We start from the raw sequence: 19,347 nt of genomic DNA, 5'->3' as shown, positions 1-19,347 counted from the left end.
AGAAAATTCGGTCTCCAGAAGCAAGTGACACTGCATCATTTTTATCAGAAGATAAAATAGCCTCTGCTTGAAGTAAAATGCCTGGCCAGAGCAGTAATTTTAGCCTTTCTTATGCTGGCACTAGGGTCTGGAAATAGCTGAGAAGCACGGCACAAGCAGGTAATGCCGTAAGATGCAATCAATCCAGGAGAAATCAGGTTACACTCAAATAAAGTTTCATGGCTCTGCACTGGATAATAGCTTCTCATAGGAATAATAAAAACAATTTCCTCTTTCATCACATAAAATAAAAACATTTCTAAACTAACTGAAAGCCTTCCCAAAAAGGCACGGCTCACTTAGTTTTCCAACAGGTTTTTTTTGTTGTGGTTTGTTTTTTTTTTTTTTTTTTCCCCAGGAAATTAACTAAAAATTAATGGCAACAGCTAATCCTGTGCCCTATTGGTGGCCGAGCAAGAAGCGGTTTTAGAGCTACTTAAGATAATTAGTTGCCCTACAACGGCCCCTTATTAAAGCCTTTGTAACAAATTGGTAGCAGCATTTGTTCTGGCTTTCTCATTTCTGGGACAAAAGCTCTCCCTTCAGCAGACATGGGGCTGGCACATACTACTTGTGCAGGGCCAAGAGGGTCCCCAGCAGTCCCCATGCTGAGCAGGGAGGTGCCACTGCATTTCAGCCTCAAATCACATCCAGCAGCAATGCCACATTCCCCTTCAGAACAGGTGTCATGCAGGTCAGCTGCACCTTCCCCTCTGTCAGGTTTCCTGGTGGTTTTTGTGACTTGCTGGGTTATATGAATAGTTAGCAGGAGCCAGGCTGTTTTTTTTTTTTAAAAAAAAAAAAGTTTCTCACCCTCCTGGTCACAAAGATAATTTAGAAAACCTGAGGGATGTTCAGCTTTGCAAACTCAGTAGCTGGAAGGCAAGTCAAGATTTTAAAGGATGCTATTTCTGCCTTGACCGTGCTGGTTTTTTTTGTGTGTTCGCCTTTTTTTTTTTTTTTTTTTTTTAGTTAGGTTTTTGTGCTTGGTTTTTCACAAGAGGCTGTGAAGTGGGGTGGGCTGTGTGCTCGGTACCCTGCACATGGGAGCATCCCTGAAACGTCACCCTTGGGCCACACAGCCAAGGTGAGGTCCGTGCCTCAGGGGCCAGAGACCCACCATGCACCAAGGGAGAGCCTTTTTCTTTTGTTTCAGACACCTAAAATGCTGAGTGACCAGATCCCCGAGCCAAACCTTGCTCCAGACTTTTCTTCTCTCATTCCATGTCAGAAGTGCAGCCTTCAAGTGTAGTCGTTGCTCCCCAAAAGGCAGCTGGAGGAGGTCAAAGCCAGTAGCCACTGCACGTGGGACGTATTGTGTCCTCCCCCGAGGCAGAACTGCCCCCGAGACCAATGGAAGATCTTGCACATATGATTCGAAGGGGAAAAATGAATTTTTGGAGTGTGCCTTTTAACTCATATCCACCCCATGTTTGCAATCATTTTTATTTTAAATCTACAGTCCCATGAAATGTTTCTGTTCCTTTATTTTTAGTGCATCACTCTCAACACTAATGGTATCCTGCAGCTTTACAGATCTGAAATCTCTGCCCTGGGATCTGGAGTCTTTCTGTGGATATCCCTTTTGATTTCATTATTCATTTACTTTTCTTCTTCTGTGTTTGTCTCTGTCTGTCTCCTTCACAGCCCTGTTGTTGAATGAGCTTGGTAAGCGCGCATTCCTTTTTCTTTTCCATTTTTCCAGTTTGTCTACATATTTTTTGGAAGACGATTGATTTTGTTTGACATTTTTCTTTGCTCACAATGTTCTCTTTTAGGGCGGTCAGCACTATTTAAGTAAGATCAGGTACCTGATGCCCCAACAGCCCTCGGATTAAAACCCCAAACTCATTACCTCTCATTAACAAGAAGTAACCCGCCATGGCGAGGAGCATTTTTTTGGGAGTGGTGTTGTTACAGCCGTAACAAACCCACCGACATGCCGGGTTACAAAACCATGCTGTGCAGATTAACCCATCACCTCTTATGCTGGCATGGCGAAAAGAGGACAGGATAGTGACTTAGAGGTGGGACAGATGGCCAACCCAACTGGAAGAGGTGGTGCAAATGGTGCCTCCAGCATCTACAGCCAAACCCAGCCTCTGTGTTTTCAGGCCGGGGAGGGAAGCAGAATACCCTCAGCCTCCAGGTGGGCTCTGCAGCCTATGTTAGGTGCTGGGGGGTGGCTGATGTGGCTTGAAGAGCTCACATTTGGGCAGGGTGTCCCCACACCATCCCTAGGGTGCAGGTCAGGGACCAGCCCCCAGCCCCACATGGGGCAGGCAAGGACTCCCATGTCCCTGGGGGCTGCGGGGGGCTGCTGTGACGATGCTAACCCTCTCTTTCTCTCTTTCTCTTTCTCTTTTTCTCTCATTTTTGGTTTCATCTAGGTGGCTTCACCATCACAGGTATGGACCTCTGCTATCCCCCTGCCCACCCCCACCACCCCTTCTCCTCTTAACGGCCGTGTGCTCATCCTGCTCTTTCCTCTCTCTCGGTTTCCTCTTTGCTTTTGTTCCGCCCTGGAGGGAAACTCTGGAAGGGTAAGCAGGCGGCAGGGCCGCCCTCGCTGACACCGCGTCCTCTCACAGCACGCCCAGCCTGCCGCACACCCGTCATGGCCACTGCCCTCGGCGGGGCATGGCGGCCATGACACGGCCTGACAGGACGCAGAGCAGCCCCTCAGGAGCGCTGCAAACGATCCTTGAGGCTGACGAGGCTCTGGCCGCGTGGCCGGACCCTTCGAGCAGCTCCCTGTGGTGGTGACAACTCTTTAGGCAGGGGGGCAGCCGGGCGGGAGCCACGCTAACCCCGTGTGCAGTAGGATGTAGAGTTTACTAATGGCACAACGAGGGTGTGCATGGGGTGTGCGGTGCCTCCTGCTGATCTCCTGCTGGTCGCTCTGATAGGAAAACCCATCTTCAGGAAGGTCCAGGCTAGAGAGCGTCCTCTTCCCCGCACCGTGGTCACCATCCGAGGTACCTGCAGCGTGGCACCCATGGGCCGTGGCGGTCTAACACGGACTGACCAGCGTGTTTACCTACTGACCCGGGCAAATTAACTCCTCTCTCCAGCAAACCCAGCCCCTCTCAACCCCAATGGTCTTCTGCTCATCCCCAAGGGCGGGCTGTCACACCAAGAGAGGGTGACAAAATGTCCCCCCGCCCTGAGGTTGCACATACATTGGTGGAAGTGCAGAGCAGCTCCATGGCTCTTGTAGTCCTACTGTTGCCTCCTCTCTCAGGGTTTGGGGCCAAGCCATGCCCTGGGGACAGCTCCTGGCCATGCTTTTTCCTCCAGCCCCATGCTCTCCAGCTGCCAGCCCGATCCCCAAAAGGTAAAGCCCTGCTTAGGAGGGTCTCGTCCCTTCCTCAGCCCTGGGGCTGCTGACAGCTCTCTCTGCTTGTAATGGGGTGATGGAAATGTCCTAACCACACCTGGCTGCAGAACTGGAGGGCTGGGAATTGGAGCAGCCTTAGTGGTGATCTGTTCCCCACAGCAACCCTCTGGGAAAGGCAGCAGATACCAGGGATACTCCCCAGCCCTGAAGGTGAATTAGACTATTCCTGAGGTTGGACGAGCTGCAGACCTCTTTTGCCAGCATTCCCCAGCAAAACCACCTTGTCTATCGCTCCATGACCTCCTTCTTCTTCTCCTCTGCTCTGTCGCTCATGCTCCTGCCTGGAGGCTTCCTGACCTCCCCCTCCGATGGGAAGCCAATTCCAGAGAGTGACCGGCCGGACCTGGCTCACAGGTGGGCTCTTTGCTTTACAGAGGAGAACGAGGAGAAGCAGCCACTGACCAGCAAGGAGGAGGAAGAAAGACGAATTGCAGAGATGGGGCGCCCAGTCCTGGGGGAGCACACCAAGCTCGAAGTCATCATTGAGGAATCCTATGAGTTCAAGGTACCACCCGCATCCCCATCCTTCTACTCCTCTGCTTGGGGACCCACTTTTTGCATAGCATTGGCCAACACACGCTAATGGCATCGCAGCAAAGTGGGGCAGCTACTGGCATCACAAGGTCTCAGACCATTGCCTGTGGTTATTACACACACACATCAACCAGGTGAGCCTGAGAGCTCACTGGGCTCCAAAATGCTGCATGTTACTTTCAGATATAAACTTGCTATCACAGTGATGCTTTATAGCCTACATAAAGGCAGTTTTGAGTGAGCCCTGACCCTGGGATTCCTATGGCAAAGCTCTTATACCCTAAATGCAAGCAGCCATTGTGGCTTTGTGGTGAAGCCTGCCCAGGAGCATCCCCTGCCCGCTGCAGCCACAGTGCCTTCCCCACTAGCACTGAGCTTCAGCTCCTGAGCAGTGCACAGAGGCAGAGCCTCGCTCAAGTCCCAGTTATTTACAATGCTTTGAAGCAGCCCGGTAAAAATTCTTCCCAAGGCATTGTGAAAAACAGGAGCTGCAGCACCTCGGTGCTATTTGCTGTTAAACCTCCATCGAGACCACTCAAATTCCCATCATGAGCAGGTTTCAAAAGACTTTTCTGAGTGGTAATGAGGGGAATTGGAAATACTTACATTTGCTTTCACTTCCGAGATGCTTGACCTCAGCTTAGCGTCTGCTAAGCTTTTTCCATAAGCGTATGGCTGTAAGCACCAGTGCCAGTGGGTTTTAGCCCCACATCTCCAGTCCGATAGCCCCTAATTCTCTCTTCTGCATCTCCATCTGCAGAACACAGTGGACAAGCTCATTAAGAAGACGAACCTGGCCCTGGTGGTTGGCACAAACAGCTGGAGGGAGCAGTTTATTGAGGCTATTACTGTCAGTGCGGGTGAGTTTAGACTGCTGCTCCAGGTGAATTATGATCAGCCTTGCTCGTGTCTCGGCTTGGCCGTACCAGTAACACAGATCGTAGTGAGGCAGCAGGAGGAAAAACAGGTGGTGGAGTTATTTACAGCATCTGCATAAATAAGACAGCTGATTAAATCTTTTCGTGAGATCACCTTGTCTGATGTGTGGGAAACCTCCTGCAGTAAGTGTGTAGCGCCCGGCAGAGAAACACTCTGGGTGCTACCAGATGGCAGAGGGGAAAATTCATTTCAGTGGGAGAGATCTGGGGGGAAATCGCACTGTTTCAAGTCAGAAAGAACAGCATGGAAGGTGCTGGTGGGAAGTGGCAGTGCACGCCCTCTCTGGTGCTCCCTGCAGTGGGGACAGTGCTAGGCTGAGGGTGCCCAACCCTGAAGATAGTCAGTGTCCCCCCCTCAGATAGCCAAAATTTGCCCTTGACCCCTTGTGTTCGGGACAGGAATGCTCCTGTTCTTCCAGCCCTCTGTGGTTTTGGTTCAGCAGTAGATTATGGCTCAGCTGCCCAGTAGCTGCAGCACACATCCTATCTCTGCTCACATCAGATCATATCTGATCGTATCTCCCCCTCTCCTGAAGAACTGCCTTTCCCTCAGAAATACCCTCCTGTACTGCTCTTGCAGGGACCAGCACCACGTTTACCAGTATGCCCAATATAGGATGTATTAGCACTCCCACTTCTGTTGTAGGTAGAATAAGGTCTCTCACAGATGTGGTTTTAACAGCTGGAGATGTTATAACTCACTGGCTGGATGTTGCAGCCTTACAGCTCAGCCTGGGCCCTGCATCTGCAAGCATTAGGGCAAAATCAACCAGCCTAGATTAAATTACCAGAGAAGGCAATAGGAGCCCACCCAGCTAATTTTGCATCGAAATGCATGAGGGAACACTCATACTTCCTACCTCGAGCTCCTCTGTACATGGCAACCCCTACCCAGTACAAGTTAATTAAAAGTGACGGCTGTACCATTTACCCTTTGCATCTGAAAACGAGGACAGGACATTGCGCAGCAGCTATGACCTCAAATTGCCATCCCTCTCTTTGTAGCGTAGTTATTCTTAGAGCCTCCAGCCAAGAGCCTCCCATTATTTCGGATACAGCATGAACATATCAAGCAAGACAATCCTCGCTGCAGGTTTCATAGCTAATATGGATAAAATAATCTATGCCAGAATCAATTATTTAATTGGATCCCATATTAAAGCAAAGCTAATCAAAAAGCTTGGATCTCATCTCTGCAAAGTATGGAAAACACTGCAGCTACTTGAAAGCCCCATCACCACTACTCTTTGAATACACAACTACCATCAGTGCTAATAGGATGATTAACAGACATTTAATAAACGTGGCATAATTCAGTGGGCGTGAGCTGTCCCTTGCAGCTGGGGAAGATGAGTTTGTCTCTGAGCTCTGAACCTAAGTTTTTGCTAGGATTTAGCTCCTCAAGCAAGAACTTGCTGCAGTTTGTGAGCTTGTACCTGAATGGGTCGCTGTCCAACTTTGCTCTGCATTTCAATTCACCTTAACAGTATCTGGCCAGCTCTTGGAAAGAGGGCCATTATTCCTGCTTAACGAAATGATAGACAGATGTGGATGAGCATTATGACAGTGGTGCTCATGTTCATTTTTCAGTCTATTTTATCATCTCTGTAAAGATCTAGATCCACAGCAGTCCTGCTGCCAAGTAGCTTGGGAAGAGGATTAAAATACCTGCCTCAAAATTACAGTGTCAGCACAGTGTTTCCTGCCAGTACCAGCCTTTGTGCAAAAAGCAAAAGTCCAGCCTAGGCTTCCCAGGCTGAAAAAAATGTTCCTTATCTCCACCACAATGCACAGGAATGGGGCATCTATGTCTGCCAAAATAATAACACCATGCTTCCGATTAGCTACTGTTTCTGCCATAATGAGTGCAATGCCTTAAAGCCAACCAACACATCATTTTCCATCACGTTATTGTACAGACACCAAGTTTCCCACTGCCTCCATCCTACGTCTTGATCTGCAAAGGCTCTTCAAAGCCAAATGATACTTGTGCAACGTTGCACCCCAGCAGGGTACTGAGTAGGACTTTCCCAAGGTTTATTCCTATAGCTTTATTTAGCCAAATGTTGAAAACACACAAAGATGGAAATGTCCACCACCCAGGGTAGGTGTCCCAGGGCTTCACCACCCTCCTGGAGGAGACATTTTCTCTGGCTCCATGCCCTCTCCCCTGCAGCTTGATCTCTGCTGAGCGCCCCCCAGGATGCCAGCAAAGTTTACTTGCACTGGAGCTGGAGCAAACCAAGAGCAGGTTGGCTCCCTTTACAGGTTACCAACACCCTCGTGAAGGACTGAACTATCTGGGCTATTTCCTTTTCTTTCTCCCACATGCTGTGTGCTTTCTGGTCATAAAGGGCTGAAACTTCAGTGCTAAGGGTTTGGCCACCTTCTTAGGAAGTATGCCATGTCTTGGTCCCCGATTTGGCTTTTCATTGTCACCTTTGCATCAAGGCAGAAAGCAGTTGTAGTTAAGAGCAATAACGAAGCAAGCAGCACTCGAGCAGCTTTCCCCAGTAGCTCCACTGTCACAGCATGGAGCCCCCATTTAAATGTGGGGTTAATCAACACCTACGGATTGGTACATGGTATACAGCAAGACCACTTGTTATCCCTGAGGGAGACTCTATATGTTTTCTTATCCAATTAAATATCTGCGTTGTGGGGGAGGATGTGAAAAAGAAAGTAGCCTTTTCCCTTTTGGGGAAGGGGCTACTGAGCAGGGGCCAAGTCTCAGAAAGCATCTGGTGGTCAAACCCAGGCAGAGGTGCTGGCATGAGGCTCTGTATTTTCTGACATGCAGGTCAGTTTTCAAGACTGATGCTTCTGGAGGGTCTCTGTACAACAGAGAGGGGCCAGGAAGGGTCCTCGTGCCTCCCTGTACTTTGCCCAGAAAATGAGATATTTGGAAGTCAAGGTTTTGCAGAGCCCAAGCCATGAGAGGTGATGTTTGGGGGCTGCAGGAAGCACAAAGGCTTTGCCAAATTGAATGAGCAACTAACCAGGCACTGGTGGTTTTCTCCAGGGGAAGACGATGACGACGATGAATGTGGGGAGGAGAAGCTGCCCTCCTGCTTTGACTACGTGATGCACTTTCTGACCGTCTTCTGGAAGGTCCTTTTTGCCTTCGTGCCCCCGACAGACTACTGGAATGGCTGGGCTTGCTTCGTCGTCTCCATCCTCATGATCGGCATCCTGACAGCTTTCATCGGCGACCTCGCGTCCCACTTTGGCTGCACCATTGGCTTGAAGGACTCAGTCACTGCCGTCGTGTTTGTCGCACTGGGGACATCGGTGCCAGGTAAGGGCAACAGCAGTTTGTTGTAAAGGTCCATCTCTGCCCAGACTGTGCTGTATCTGTTTCTGTGGACAGCCTCCATGGCATTTGTTCTCAGAGTCTTTGATTAAAATGCTGCCTGTGTTGGCACTTTCTGAAAGTCTTCTCCTTTGACATTGTCTCCCAGGTGAGGTAGGTGCTTGTTCACACTTAGGGTGCTCTACCCAGCACAGACACCTCTGTAGAAGTCCAGATTCAGCTTTGGTTCAGGTGGATCGAGATGCTATTGAGCCAGGGAAGCCGCTAGAAATGCCACTTGTGGAGCTGCTGGAAGGCTGTGACCCTGCAGATATTTGGAGATGTGTCTATGAACTGAGCTTCAGAAGACAGCAGAGACTGAACACTGACCAGGGGGAGAAATAACATGAGTTTCCATTGCCACACACCACAGTGCTGACCAGGCACGGTCTAGATCCTGGAGATTGGGCTGTAACCCAACCTGACCACCTCCAGCTTCAGTCAGACATTTTCTCACCAGTCCCAAGCCTCCAGTGGTCAGCACTTGGGTGTGCAAAGGCCTTGAAGCTGGCCTAACACTATCAGAGCCCCAAAAGGAAGCAACAGAACTAAAAGGGAGATCAGGTTCAGGCAAAAGAAGGAGCATTTTTTAGATTTCTGGCACTAGAACTTTCAGGTGCAAGTTTTGTAGCACTGTCTCATACCCTTGACAGCCAAAGTCTTCCCTTCTGTTTTTGTTGACAAAAGTTGACATTTCAGGAAACATTTAAGAGAAAAAAGAGAAAATCTTTTGGGATATATTTGGCTACTCCTGTTTCAACTGGGAGACACTCACAGATGGTGTAGTGTTATCTGGGCATTATCTGAGCTGCTGGGTTTGGATCTAAAGCCAACATTTCCCTATGGCAGAGGACAGCATCATGCTGGTCAACTAGCCACAAGATCAGCAGCGTAAAAGTCCAGGCATGTTTTATCACAGTTTTATCTTTTGTTGCTGGTCTTGAAGCTGTTGGAGTAGCTGGGCAAGTGTGCACGTACCTGCCCGGTTTTTCTCCCCTGTTAAATGGGTGAAAATTGTGTGCTTCTTTCCCAAAGTGTCAGGGTCTTCAAAGGACACTGGACTTTAGTGAGGCACAAAGCATTGGTGAGAAATCATTAAAGCAAACACAGAAATGAAAATACAAAACTTAAGCAGACCTGATAGATGGAGACAGACCGTTCCAGCTCCCACAAAACTCTCCCAATCTTCACTTCTTGTACAAGTCAGCATATTAGTGGATGTGGGGAAGGGGCCAGTACACTGTAGTACTGGGGAGAGCTGTCTCTGGCTTGAAGCACCATGGGGAATCTGCGAGCCATACTGGGGGAAGCCCCATATTTCAGGACTTTGAGATTTCCCTCCTGGGCATTCCTGGACCTTGACTTTCCTTCCTCAGGAGTGCCTGTAGGCAGAGCCTTGGGTACCTTTACCCAATTCTTCATTCCCCCAGTGATGCTTTTGATTTCTATCCCCACGCTGCCCGCCACCATCCCTCCTTACCTACCTGTTCCCTGAGGGTTTCTCTCTGCCTTCCCCTTGCAGACACATTTGCCAGCAAAGTAGCAGCGACACAGGACCAGTACGCGGACGCCTCCATCGGGAACGTCACCGGGAGCAATGCCGTGAACGTTTTCTTGGGCATCGGGGTGGCCTGGTCCATCGCGGCCATCTACCACGCGGCACATGGACAAGCCTTTGAAGTCTCGCCCGGCACCCTGGCCTTCTCCGTCACCCTCTTCACCATTTTTGCTTTTATCAGTGTGGGTGTGCTGCTCTATCGGCGGAGACCCGAAATTGGAGGTGAGCTGGGCGGGCCGCGGACTTCCAAGCTGCTCACATCCTCACTCTTTATCCTCCTGTGGCTCTTGTACATATTCTTCTCATCTCTGGAAGCCTACTGCCACATAAAGGGCTTCTAAAGGAACAATCAGAGATAGTAAATATATATATATCTATATGTATCTATATAGAGCAATATATAGGTATAGATATAGATATAACGCTGTGTATAATGAACAGAGAAAGAATAAAAGAGATTTGCCATGTTCACACACCTGCTGACGGAAAGCGGCTTTGGAGCGTCCTTTGAACTAGGAGGGACCCCAAAGCTGGCCGGACCCCCTTCCCAGGGGTCCCCTCTTTGCAACTCTACCAGCGAGAGCAGCCGGCAGCGACCGAGCCCCGTCCCATCGCTCTCACCGCCCCCCCAGGAGGATGGATGGATGCGAAGGCGACCGGGGCGCGTTGGCACGGGGAAGGCCGGAGCGGCTGGTGAGAAACGGAGCCGGTGGGCAAGGGAAGGAGAGGCGAGCGAGGGTCCTGAACCTCCGAGCATCCTCCATCCGCCTTCGCCACTTGGGAACGTCCCCTCTGGCCCTGGCAGAAAGAAGCGAGAGACCAGACTGAAGAAAAAGGGGAAACTGGGAGCTTTCTAAGGATAGAACACAACCATTTTCGTCATTCGATTTTTTTTTTCTCATTTTGATGTGTGTATAATTAGCATTTCTCCTCCCTTCCCCCCCCCATTTTCCCCTTTTCCCCCACCCTCCGTGCTTTGGGGACGCAGCCTCGTGTCCGGTGTCCTACGCTGAGGTCCCGCAGCGCCCGTCCTCTGCCCAGCCCATGGCCCCCGCCTCGTCCACCCCCCGGGCATGCTGTCGTGGTACTAGTAACATTTTGCATGACTGAAACGAACCCTACCTGTATATAGCATCCTATAGCGATAGTCCTTCCAGCCATGTGGGTTGAGCATTGCAGATACAAGTGTTTTCACCTGGTTTTATTTATTTTAGGTAGTTTAGTTTCTCCCATAGTTGTTTTTTGTTTTGTTTTGTTTTGTTTTTTAATTTTTTCATTTGGTTGTTTGTTTCCTCTTCACGGGGAGGGTGGGGGAAAGGAGGGAAAGCTTTCACCATTCACTGCTTCGCACATGGGTCCCTGAGAAGCAATAACAGCCACACGGGTGTTTCTGTGTCCTCGGGGGCCAAGAGACTGCCCCTGTTTCTGAGTGCTAAGCCATCGGGATCAGTCCTCAGGGCTGCTCCTTCCCCACAGCCATTTGGAGGCAGAACAGTTCGGTGTGAGAGCTGAAGGGCCGTAACAGGGTCTCCCACACCTCTGAAGGTAGCCATGAAGCATTCCCTGAGGAAAAAAAGGACACGTCTGCACCGCCAGCAGCGCTTAGCACTAGGCACTGCCTCTGGGATCGATCATTCAGCATGCAGCGAGGGCGAGCTCGGTGCCGAGCAGGGCACAGCCCTGGCATGGAGGTGAGGTGGGGACCTGTGGCCTTGGCCAGGGTGACAGAGAGGAGGCAGAGCAAAGGGGATGCGTCCAGCAGGGCATCTCCCCTCTGGAAAGGGTGAGACAGGGCAGGTGTCGCTCAGCACCACCCCATATCTCCAGGATAAGGTTGTGCATGGTGTTGGGTGTCTCCTCACCCCACACTACCCACCTGGTGGCCCAAAGCAAACCCCCAGCCTGCACGTCACTGGCGAGCTCCTCTGACCCGGCTGAGAAGCACCTCTGTACCACAACCGGTTGGCTGGGGTATCTGTACTCATTTTGAACAAGCTGTGGAAACTTCAATTAACCTGTTGTAAGATTTTCTCCAAGAGTCTAAAGATATATATTTTTTTCCCTTGTCAAAGCTTTTTTTTTTTTTTTTTTTCTTTTTTGAAGGGTTCTTGGGGTTTTCTTTTTGGTTTCTCATTGTTTTGGGGGAGGAATTGAACACAAATGCAGGTTGTTCAGGTCTGTGATTACCTTTATGTACAATGATTTCATTTTCGTTTTGTTTGGCTTCATTGATTTTTCTTTGTGTGTATTGCCCACCACTATAGGCAGTGAGTCCACTAATTGTGATGATCCTTATCAATGGTACACGATGCACAGACAAATAAAGTTTGTAATGATTCCTCATGGATCCAGTAGTGCTCCTGCATATTCTCTATGGACCTCCCCCCCTCCCCTTCCCTCTCCTTGTCTCCCTTTACGTTGCACCCATTTCTTATTTATCCATCGCTTTGCCTTCGTTGTGTTTCTGCTGCTGGTGGGGGCATCGGGGCCTCCAAGCACACCTTCCTCCCCCATCTCACAGCTTTCCTCTTGCTCCATCGCCGTCACGCCTCGGGCTCAGCGTGCTGGGGTGCAGCGGCGGCTCTCAGAGGGACGCAGGAAACCGCCCAAGGACAAAACTTGCAAGTAAAGCCCATTTGGGGCCAGATGCTGCTCCTGTGCTGAGCGCCCTGTCAGTGCTGGTTTGCCCCCAGACTCAGGGAGAGTCACGCAGCTGCCTGCGAGGAACTTAGCAGCCCTTTTTGCCCGTGCTCCCCAGCTGCACAGAACTGCTCCTGCTCTTGATACAGCCTCGTGGTTCGGCTGGCAGGGCCCCCTCCAGGCAGTGCACATGTGTGGAGGGCTCCGCAGAGGGACGCTCAGAGCTGCAAAGAGCCCGGGTCCCCTCCGCACCATTAAAATGTGTCCCTTTGCAGGGGACCAGGCTCAGGTGTGCAGGCTCAGGGTGGGGTTGCACAGTGAGGCCGGCAGCAGCAGCAGCGCCTGGCTTTGGAGCTCCAAAGCAGGTAAATGATGCTCCCCTACAGCCAGAGGATTTAATGCAATCGCTGGGCTGCATGAGTCTGGTCTTTTCCCAAAAAAAACTAAGCTGCTTTTTGCCATCTGAGCCACTGACCCTCTCCCTGCTCAGCATCCTCCAGGATGAGTGCAGCTCAGCCACCAGCCTTTGTCAAGCCCCAGCCAAGCGCAGTCGGTCACGCCCGTGTGCCTCTCCCAAGCAGTGAATTGTGAGAGCGAAGCACTTCTCCTGATCTGGTAATTACATCTTCCGCAAGGTGATGCTGGTATTTCACTCTCATCATCCTTTTGCTTCTCCGGGATGAATCACAGTCGCCGAAGTCATTAACAAGTCAAACGGGACGCGTGTAGCGGCGCGGTTTAACAGGCAGTAAATAAGCGTTCTGCTCACAGAGCTTTCCAGCGGGAGTGATGGAGCACTGCTCGCTCAGGACAAGGCCTAAATCACACGGCTAACACCAGCCTTGTTTGTGCAATTATTCTCCGCCAGCCCCGTGCTTTTGGCATCTGCAATGAGCTTATGCAAAGAGTGATGCCCGTTTGCCTGTAAACTGCACTCCTCCTCGATACACACAGACTCTGGAGGTCCCCGGTGCCGGCATTTGTGGGTTTTTCTCCCCGTTTTCATCACTTCCTTCAAGGACAAGAGGGCAGAGGCAGGCTTTGGACCCTTTCTGGTAGCCACGTGCCTCAGATATGTCAGAAGTCTGGATGCGGTCTGTAAACTTGCCATGCTATTTCTGCCGTGGGCGGGGAGGAGAGGAGCAGAGGCCGTGTGTTATTGTTAGGGTTATTTTTAAGTGCTCGGGTAAGAATCGCGCGCAGCAGTGTTGGGGACCTTATCCATACCTAGGGAGGAGCTGCCTTACTGAGGGGGAGCAGCCAGAAAGTGTCAGTGTGCCAGGGGCAGAGAAAAGAGGGAAAACTTCATGCCAGAGGGCGTTTGCATTGCTTTTCCATAAGCTTTGGCACCCGCGCCATCCAGGGAAACACGTTTGCAGAGCACCAGGAACCCCTCCGGCCTCTCCCGATGACCGACCACACGCACACGCACAGCTGCAGGAAAGCCTGTTTATCTTGTAAAAACTTGACTTGCGCAGGAAAGCATCCAGAGGCATCTGTATTCTTGCAAAATGCCCCCGGGGGACAATAAATACAGCCGGATTCCTCACCTTTTAAGGACTTGAGCCTCCCTCCTTTTGGAAGCCGAGGTGCCGAGAGCCTCTCGCCAGCCAGCGACAGCCCTCGTGCGGAGGGACGGGAAAGCTGCCAAGGCGGGCGCTGCCGGTGGGATGTCCAGCATCAGGGAGCATGGGGATGGGGGGAGCACCAGGGGGTCCCACACAGAACTGGAAACCCCATTTTAGGTGCTGCCACAGCAGGCACCCCTGCCCTGACTGCTGCAGCTATGGGTCTTGGTGCAGCTGGTGGTGGGAAGCAGCATCGGCACCGCACCCCCGGCATCTCGGACTCAAGGCTGTGCAAGCAAAGGAACCTGCAAGTTTCCAGGTTGAGGAGGACAGAGGGTGGGTGTGCTGAGCCCTTCCTGCTCATTCTTATTGCCCTGAAGATTAATCATTTGTGCTGAATTTCCACCGTTATCAAGGCCTACAGACACTCTAGTTCCCCCAAACCCTGGCTCTACACTTCAGAGCAAACTGCTTTAACGGGGGGTTCAAGGTCCGTCTCAACTCCTTTACCTCAAAACAGCGCCTGTTCTCAGTGCTCTGAAAAATATTCACCCCATTAAAGTGGGAAGAGTTTGATTAAGACCCTGCCCAGCTGTGTAGTGATGGCATGAGGATGTTCAAAGGAGGGCACAGACAAGAGACAATGTCCTTCTTGCTGTGAAGCCTTCAGTCACGATGACTTGGGATGCTTAGCCACACTTAGAGTTCCTAAACCCTACCAGGGCATGGAGGAAAGCCACGGGGATCTCTCCCTGCACCTCTTGACCTCTCTGTAAAGGCCAGATTTAGTTCTTCTCTATTTCTAGTTCAGTCTGTGTCCCTAGCTGCTATCAGTGAGGGGTGATAACAAAAGCCTTTGGAAACTGGTGGCTTTGTGACTCCTAGGGATGCAGGGAGGTGCATGACTGGATCGCTCCTTGCCTTCAGCCCTAGCCTTTTGCGTTGGCTTGGTCTCGCTGAGCAATGAGAGCCACAATTAGATGCCCCATGGCTGGACTCCCCCCAAGCAGAAGGAAATGAACAGGCACCTGTTGTGCCTTCCTTTGTTGGCTCCGTGTGGCTCCCGTTGTCTGCACAGCTCGTGAGCAAACACATTCGTGCAGCGAGCCGGGCGGGAGCACTGCTCATCCTCCTTCCAGCAGCTCCAGAGAGCAAAATGCTGCGATAATGCTTTGACATGATAGCTGCTGCGTTAGTGAGAAAGAAGACTCTCTGTATTTTTTTCCCTGATGACAACTCTGCTTCTGACAAGGCTTGTCCAGCTTGTCTTTTTTATTTATTTTATTTTTTTTTCCACAATGCATTAAGCCCTCAGCTGTTGAGCAGGAGGCTCAGCTCTGCAGATAAACCAGCTTTTAAGCTTGTCCATTGAGGATGTGGCTCAGCAATCTGACAAAACAGTTTTGTTTGTGGATGTGCAGGGAAGTTGCCGAATTCCCCTAAACATCATAACTCTAGCGTGCTGCTACGTGGCGGTGAAAGCCACAAAATGCCGGGTTTGGTAGGACGCAGCCCTCTGCTTCTTGGGTCTTTGTGATGAAGAGATGTGGCATGAGGTGTGCTGTCAAAACCAGGACTTCCCAATGGGCACCTTCATACCTCCCATAGCCCACAGGTTGCCTGGAGAGGTCCCTGTTGTCCACCAGGCCCAAATCTGCTCTTAGCCAAGCAAGAAGAGGGTGCGGAGGTTTGCTGTCTCCAGACAGAGGTACCTGCAGGCAGAGCCAAGGGTGAGGCCTGGGCTCCCCGTGCTCACATCAGCCCTGATTTCAGCTGGAGAGGCCTGAGGGAATGACCATAATGTTCTGATAAAGTGGAAAATGAGACAGGAGCTAGGCGAAAAGCAGCTGTAGCAGGAATTTAAGAGTGATTTTCCCCTGTAACGGAGAGGTCCGGTTATCTCGATGCTCAAGTGACCACTCCAGCTCTCAAAAGCCATTCCGCACACTCGAAACACGGGGAAAGCAAAGCAACGGCTCCTCTTTCTGAAGCAGAAAACAGCCTCTTGCCACGAGCCTGCAGAGGACACAGCGGCGCAGCCCTCTTGGCTGAGGCCCAGCCAAGCCAGCAGCTTCTCCATCCCGCTCTCATTTCCACCAGCGAGGCGGGCTCGGGCCTGATGTCAGGGCAGGAGAAACAGCTCAGAGAGACTTGGGGGCCCTCAAAAAGCCAGGGGAAGGGCTGACCCTGCGAGGTGGGCGCTTTCCTGCTCTCCCGTGACAGCCGCCCGGCACCCCCAGCACCCGGCACTGCCCTTGGGGGCCAACGGCTCCCCCCCAGCTCGCGCTTCCAGCCTCCCTCCCCACCATCTCTCTTCTTCTTCCTTGTGAGCTCAACGGCACAATGCAGCTACACTCTTTGAAAAGCCATACTATTTGTTGGTACGACTCTTTTATGACTGTCGATTTATATATATTTGTTGATAAAAGAGGCCATCTTGGGAGACGCTCGTAGTCGACTGGGAGATAATCACCCGGTGCTGTATATTCTGTACATGCTGTATAAACAAACAAACAAAAAAAAAGCAAAGTATTTAAACTTAAATGTTCGTGGAGAAGGGGTGGGGGGGAAGGTCGGGACTGAGTCATCCCATGGGGTGACTGGGGATGTGGGGACGGGGACCTGGCATCAAAACCAGGGCAGAGCCCGAATTGGGGTCGCCAGCACTGCTGCCATCCCCGCTCACAGCCGCTGCTCAGCCACCCAGCAGCGTGAGCTCCACAATCCCACTCCCTGCTGCCTTCGAGACCATCGGAGGCGGCCATGGTAGCCCGGAAAGTCGTGCTAAGCTCATCTATTTTTATATATTCGTGGTGTTTTCCTATTGATAGAGAGTAGTGAACGAGTAACCCCGTAGCTGAAAGTGAAATGTTCCAAGTAACTATACGACTGCAGAAAATGTTTGTAATAATAATTTATTTGAAATATTCTGCCAAAGATAGCTCTCTAATGACCTGTACAATGTCGTTTCTCTCTTTTTGCTCTGAATGTCATTGTGAAAGCACCTTTCTCCCCGCTCTCTTTTGAAGATTTGCTTTTTTTTGTATATTTAAGGGCAATGAAAAATGCCAATGATTTTTTTTTTAATTATTTTATTTTAACCGGAGCAGTAAATGGCGTAGCAGGGAGGCACGAGATCACTTTTTAGCGGTCAAGTGAAGAACAGGACCCAGCAGAAGAAAGTGAGTTCAGGGACCCCCAAAAGCCATTCCCTGGGGATCCCAAAATCAACCCCAAAATCCCAGGAGGGGATTCCCAGGGGAGCCCCAGCCACTGCAGGACACAGGCAGGTGGTCTTTACCAGGGAGAAGCTGCCCAGATGGGTCTGTTCAGAAATTACAGAATTTTATTTTATTATTTTTGTGTAGGGAAAAGTCTTATTTCCCTTCTTCATAGTTTCCTCTTGAAAGAACTTTTTAACATTGGGAAAAAAAGAAAAAAAAGGCATTATCTTTAGTGATCCCTACACCTGTTGCACTGGAAATCCCTCCTCAGCCGCATCCTTTAGGCTCCACCACATCAGAGAGACTTTGGGCTCAGCTTTCTGTTATTTGGTCGTTTGGGTGTGGGTTTTTGTTGTTGTTGTTGTTGGTTTTGTTTTGTTTTTTTTTTTTTGCTTCTGAGCAGATTCGCAGTTTCTTATAATTCTTGGTGGTAAAGAGCCAGAGGAATTGATTGGTAATACGGAAACGGGATGCAGGCTGTGGGCATCAGGAGGCAGGGATGTTGCAGGAGCCAAGGCATGGGATTAAAGCCCCGGGCACAGTCTGCAGCCATGGGAGCTGCAAGTTTTTGGCTCCTGCGTGCAAAGCACTCCCCTGAAGCCAGGGTTACGGTGCCACGGCATCGTGGAGACAGGTGAGCAAAGCAGGGATGGCAACCGTGAGAAGAATTGGGTTTCTGATCACTGTGCATTTTGTTAATTAGTGAATTCAAATAGTTTTATTTTTACCAAAAAAAAAAAAAAAGAAAAGAAAAAAAAAAAAAAAAAAGAAGAAAAAAAAAGAAACCAGATAATCTTTATTCCAGTACAGACAACTGTTGACATATATATATTATTTGAATGGTTTATATCCTGTTGCTCTAACTGCATAAAATGGGAACCTGTTGCAAGGTGTGTCATTCCGATGTACAAAATAAATGACTTTCCCCTGCATGCTGCCTGGGTATGTTGTGATTTGACTTCCGAGTTACATTTGAATTGCCTTATTCAAGAGGTTGTATGTTACCTAACTGGGGAATGACCTGGCACTGTTCATCACATTACGTGTGTACTTGATGCTGTGTTGTGTCGAATCCAGATGAGCTGTCTGTCATCCGTGTACTTCGTGGGAGACCTTTTATCTTGTTAAACTGTGCTATGTAAACCTCTCATTGCCTGAAATAGTCAGAGTTGTATAAATCAGTGTCCTCAGCTGTTTTCCTAATTTTATCACATTTCCTAACACAAAATATAGATGTTTGTAAATTCTTCATTCATTTTGTCTATTTTTATGTACGAGGCCTGTTTAATCTGGCAGAGCAGTGAGGCGAGGCAGAGCCTGATGCTTTCACTTGGGCTCGGTTACATTTCCATCCCCAGCAAACCCCAGCAGCTGATTTGCAGCAGCTGCAGCTGGAATTAGGGACCGACACTTGCTGCCTTTATCACTTCTAGCTCAGATGGGCCGCTGGGTTTTCATTTCCATTTCCTAGGTGTCGGGGGCTAAAGGGTTCCCTGCCTCATCTGGAAACAGGCCTCGCATCTTTTCTTCCCCCACGTGCCCTGCAGTTTGGGCAAGCTTCAGGTTTGGAAGATGTGGGAGATGGAACAGGACGAGTTGGGGTAGCATGGGGAGGGGTCACCAGAGACAACCATGTGTAGCACCCTGGAGAAGACCCAAAGGAGGAGAGATGGAAACAGGCACGCCTCTCTTTAAAAAAAAAAAAATATATATATATATATATATCTTTAATTGCATTGTTTCAAAATGCAATTTTAAAATACAGTTTTAAAAATGTGGTTTTAGAAAAGCAATTTAAAAAAAAGAATTAAAAATGCAGTTTAAAAAATGGCATTTTAAAATGCAATTTAAGAAATGAAATTTTAAAAATGCACTTTAAAAAAGCAATTAAAAATGCAATTTTAAAAAGCGATTAAAAATGTAATTTAAAAAGCGATTAAAAATGTAATTAAAACAAAAATGCGATTTAAAACTTATACTTAAACCAAAAGATGCAATTTTAAAGATGCATATTAAAAAAAAAAAAAAGGCAACTTAAAATATGCAAGTTAAAAATGCAAATTAAAAAAGCAAACGAATGCGATTTTTAAAATG

General features: G+C 49.6%; 1 protein-coding gene across 9 annotated transcripts in view; it reads left to right on the top strand.

Moving 5' to 3' along the window:
* SLC8A1 (solute carrier family 8 member A1) overlaps positions 1 to 18,504 on the top strand; it is a 105,394-nt gene extending 86,890 nt beyond the window's left edge. For 3 of the 9 annotated variants that reach the window (XM_084515504.1, XM_084515503.1, XM_084515497.1), the window contains exons 4-11: positions 1,687 to 1,707; positions 2,430 to 2,447; positions 2,568 to 2,582; positions 2,949 to 3,017; positions 3,814 to 3,944; positions 4,734 to 4,833; positions 7,934 to 8,209; positions 9,786 to 18,504. In XM_084515504.1, the coding sequence (XP_084371630.1) occupies positions 1,687 to 1,707; positions 2,430 to 2,447; positions 2,568 to 2,582; positions 2,949 to 3,017; positions 3,814 to 3,944; positions 4,734 to 4,833; positions 7,934 to 8,209; positions 9,786 to 10,162 (1,007 nt within the window). In that variant the 3' untranslated portion in view covers positions 10,163 to 18,504. The remainder of the gene's footprint in view (positions 1 to 1,686; positions 1,708 to 2,429; positions 2,448 to 2,567; positions 2,583 to 2,948; positions 3,018 to 3,813; positions 3,945 to 4,733; positions 4,834 to 7,933; positions 8,210 to 9,785) is intronic. The other 6 variants (XM_084515505.1, XM_084515501.1, XM_084515500.1 and 3 more) reach the window with 4 other exon arrangements.
* The last annotated feature ends 843 nt before the right edge of the window (positions 18,505 to 19,347 follow it).

Source organism: Aythya ferina (assembly GCF_964211825.1).
Source record: "Aythya ferina genome assembly, chromosome: 3".
NCBI classification, from domain to species: Eukaryota; Metazoa; Chordata; class Aves; order Anseriformes; family Anatidae; genus Aythya; species Aythya ferina.
The sequence above is the reverse complement of the archived record's forward strand: the minus strand, read 5'-3'. Positions and strand labels throughout refer to the sequence as shown.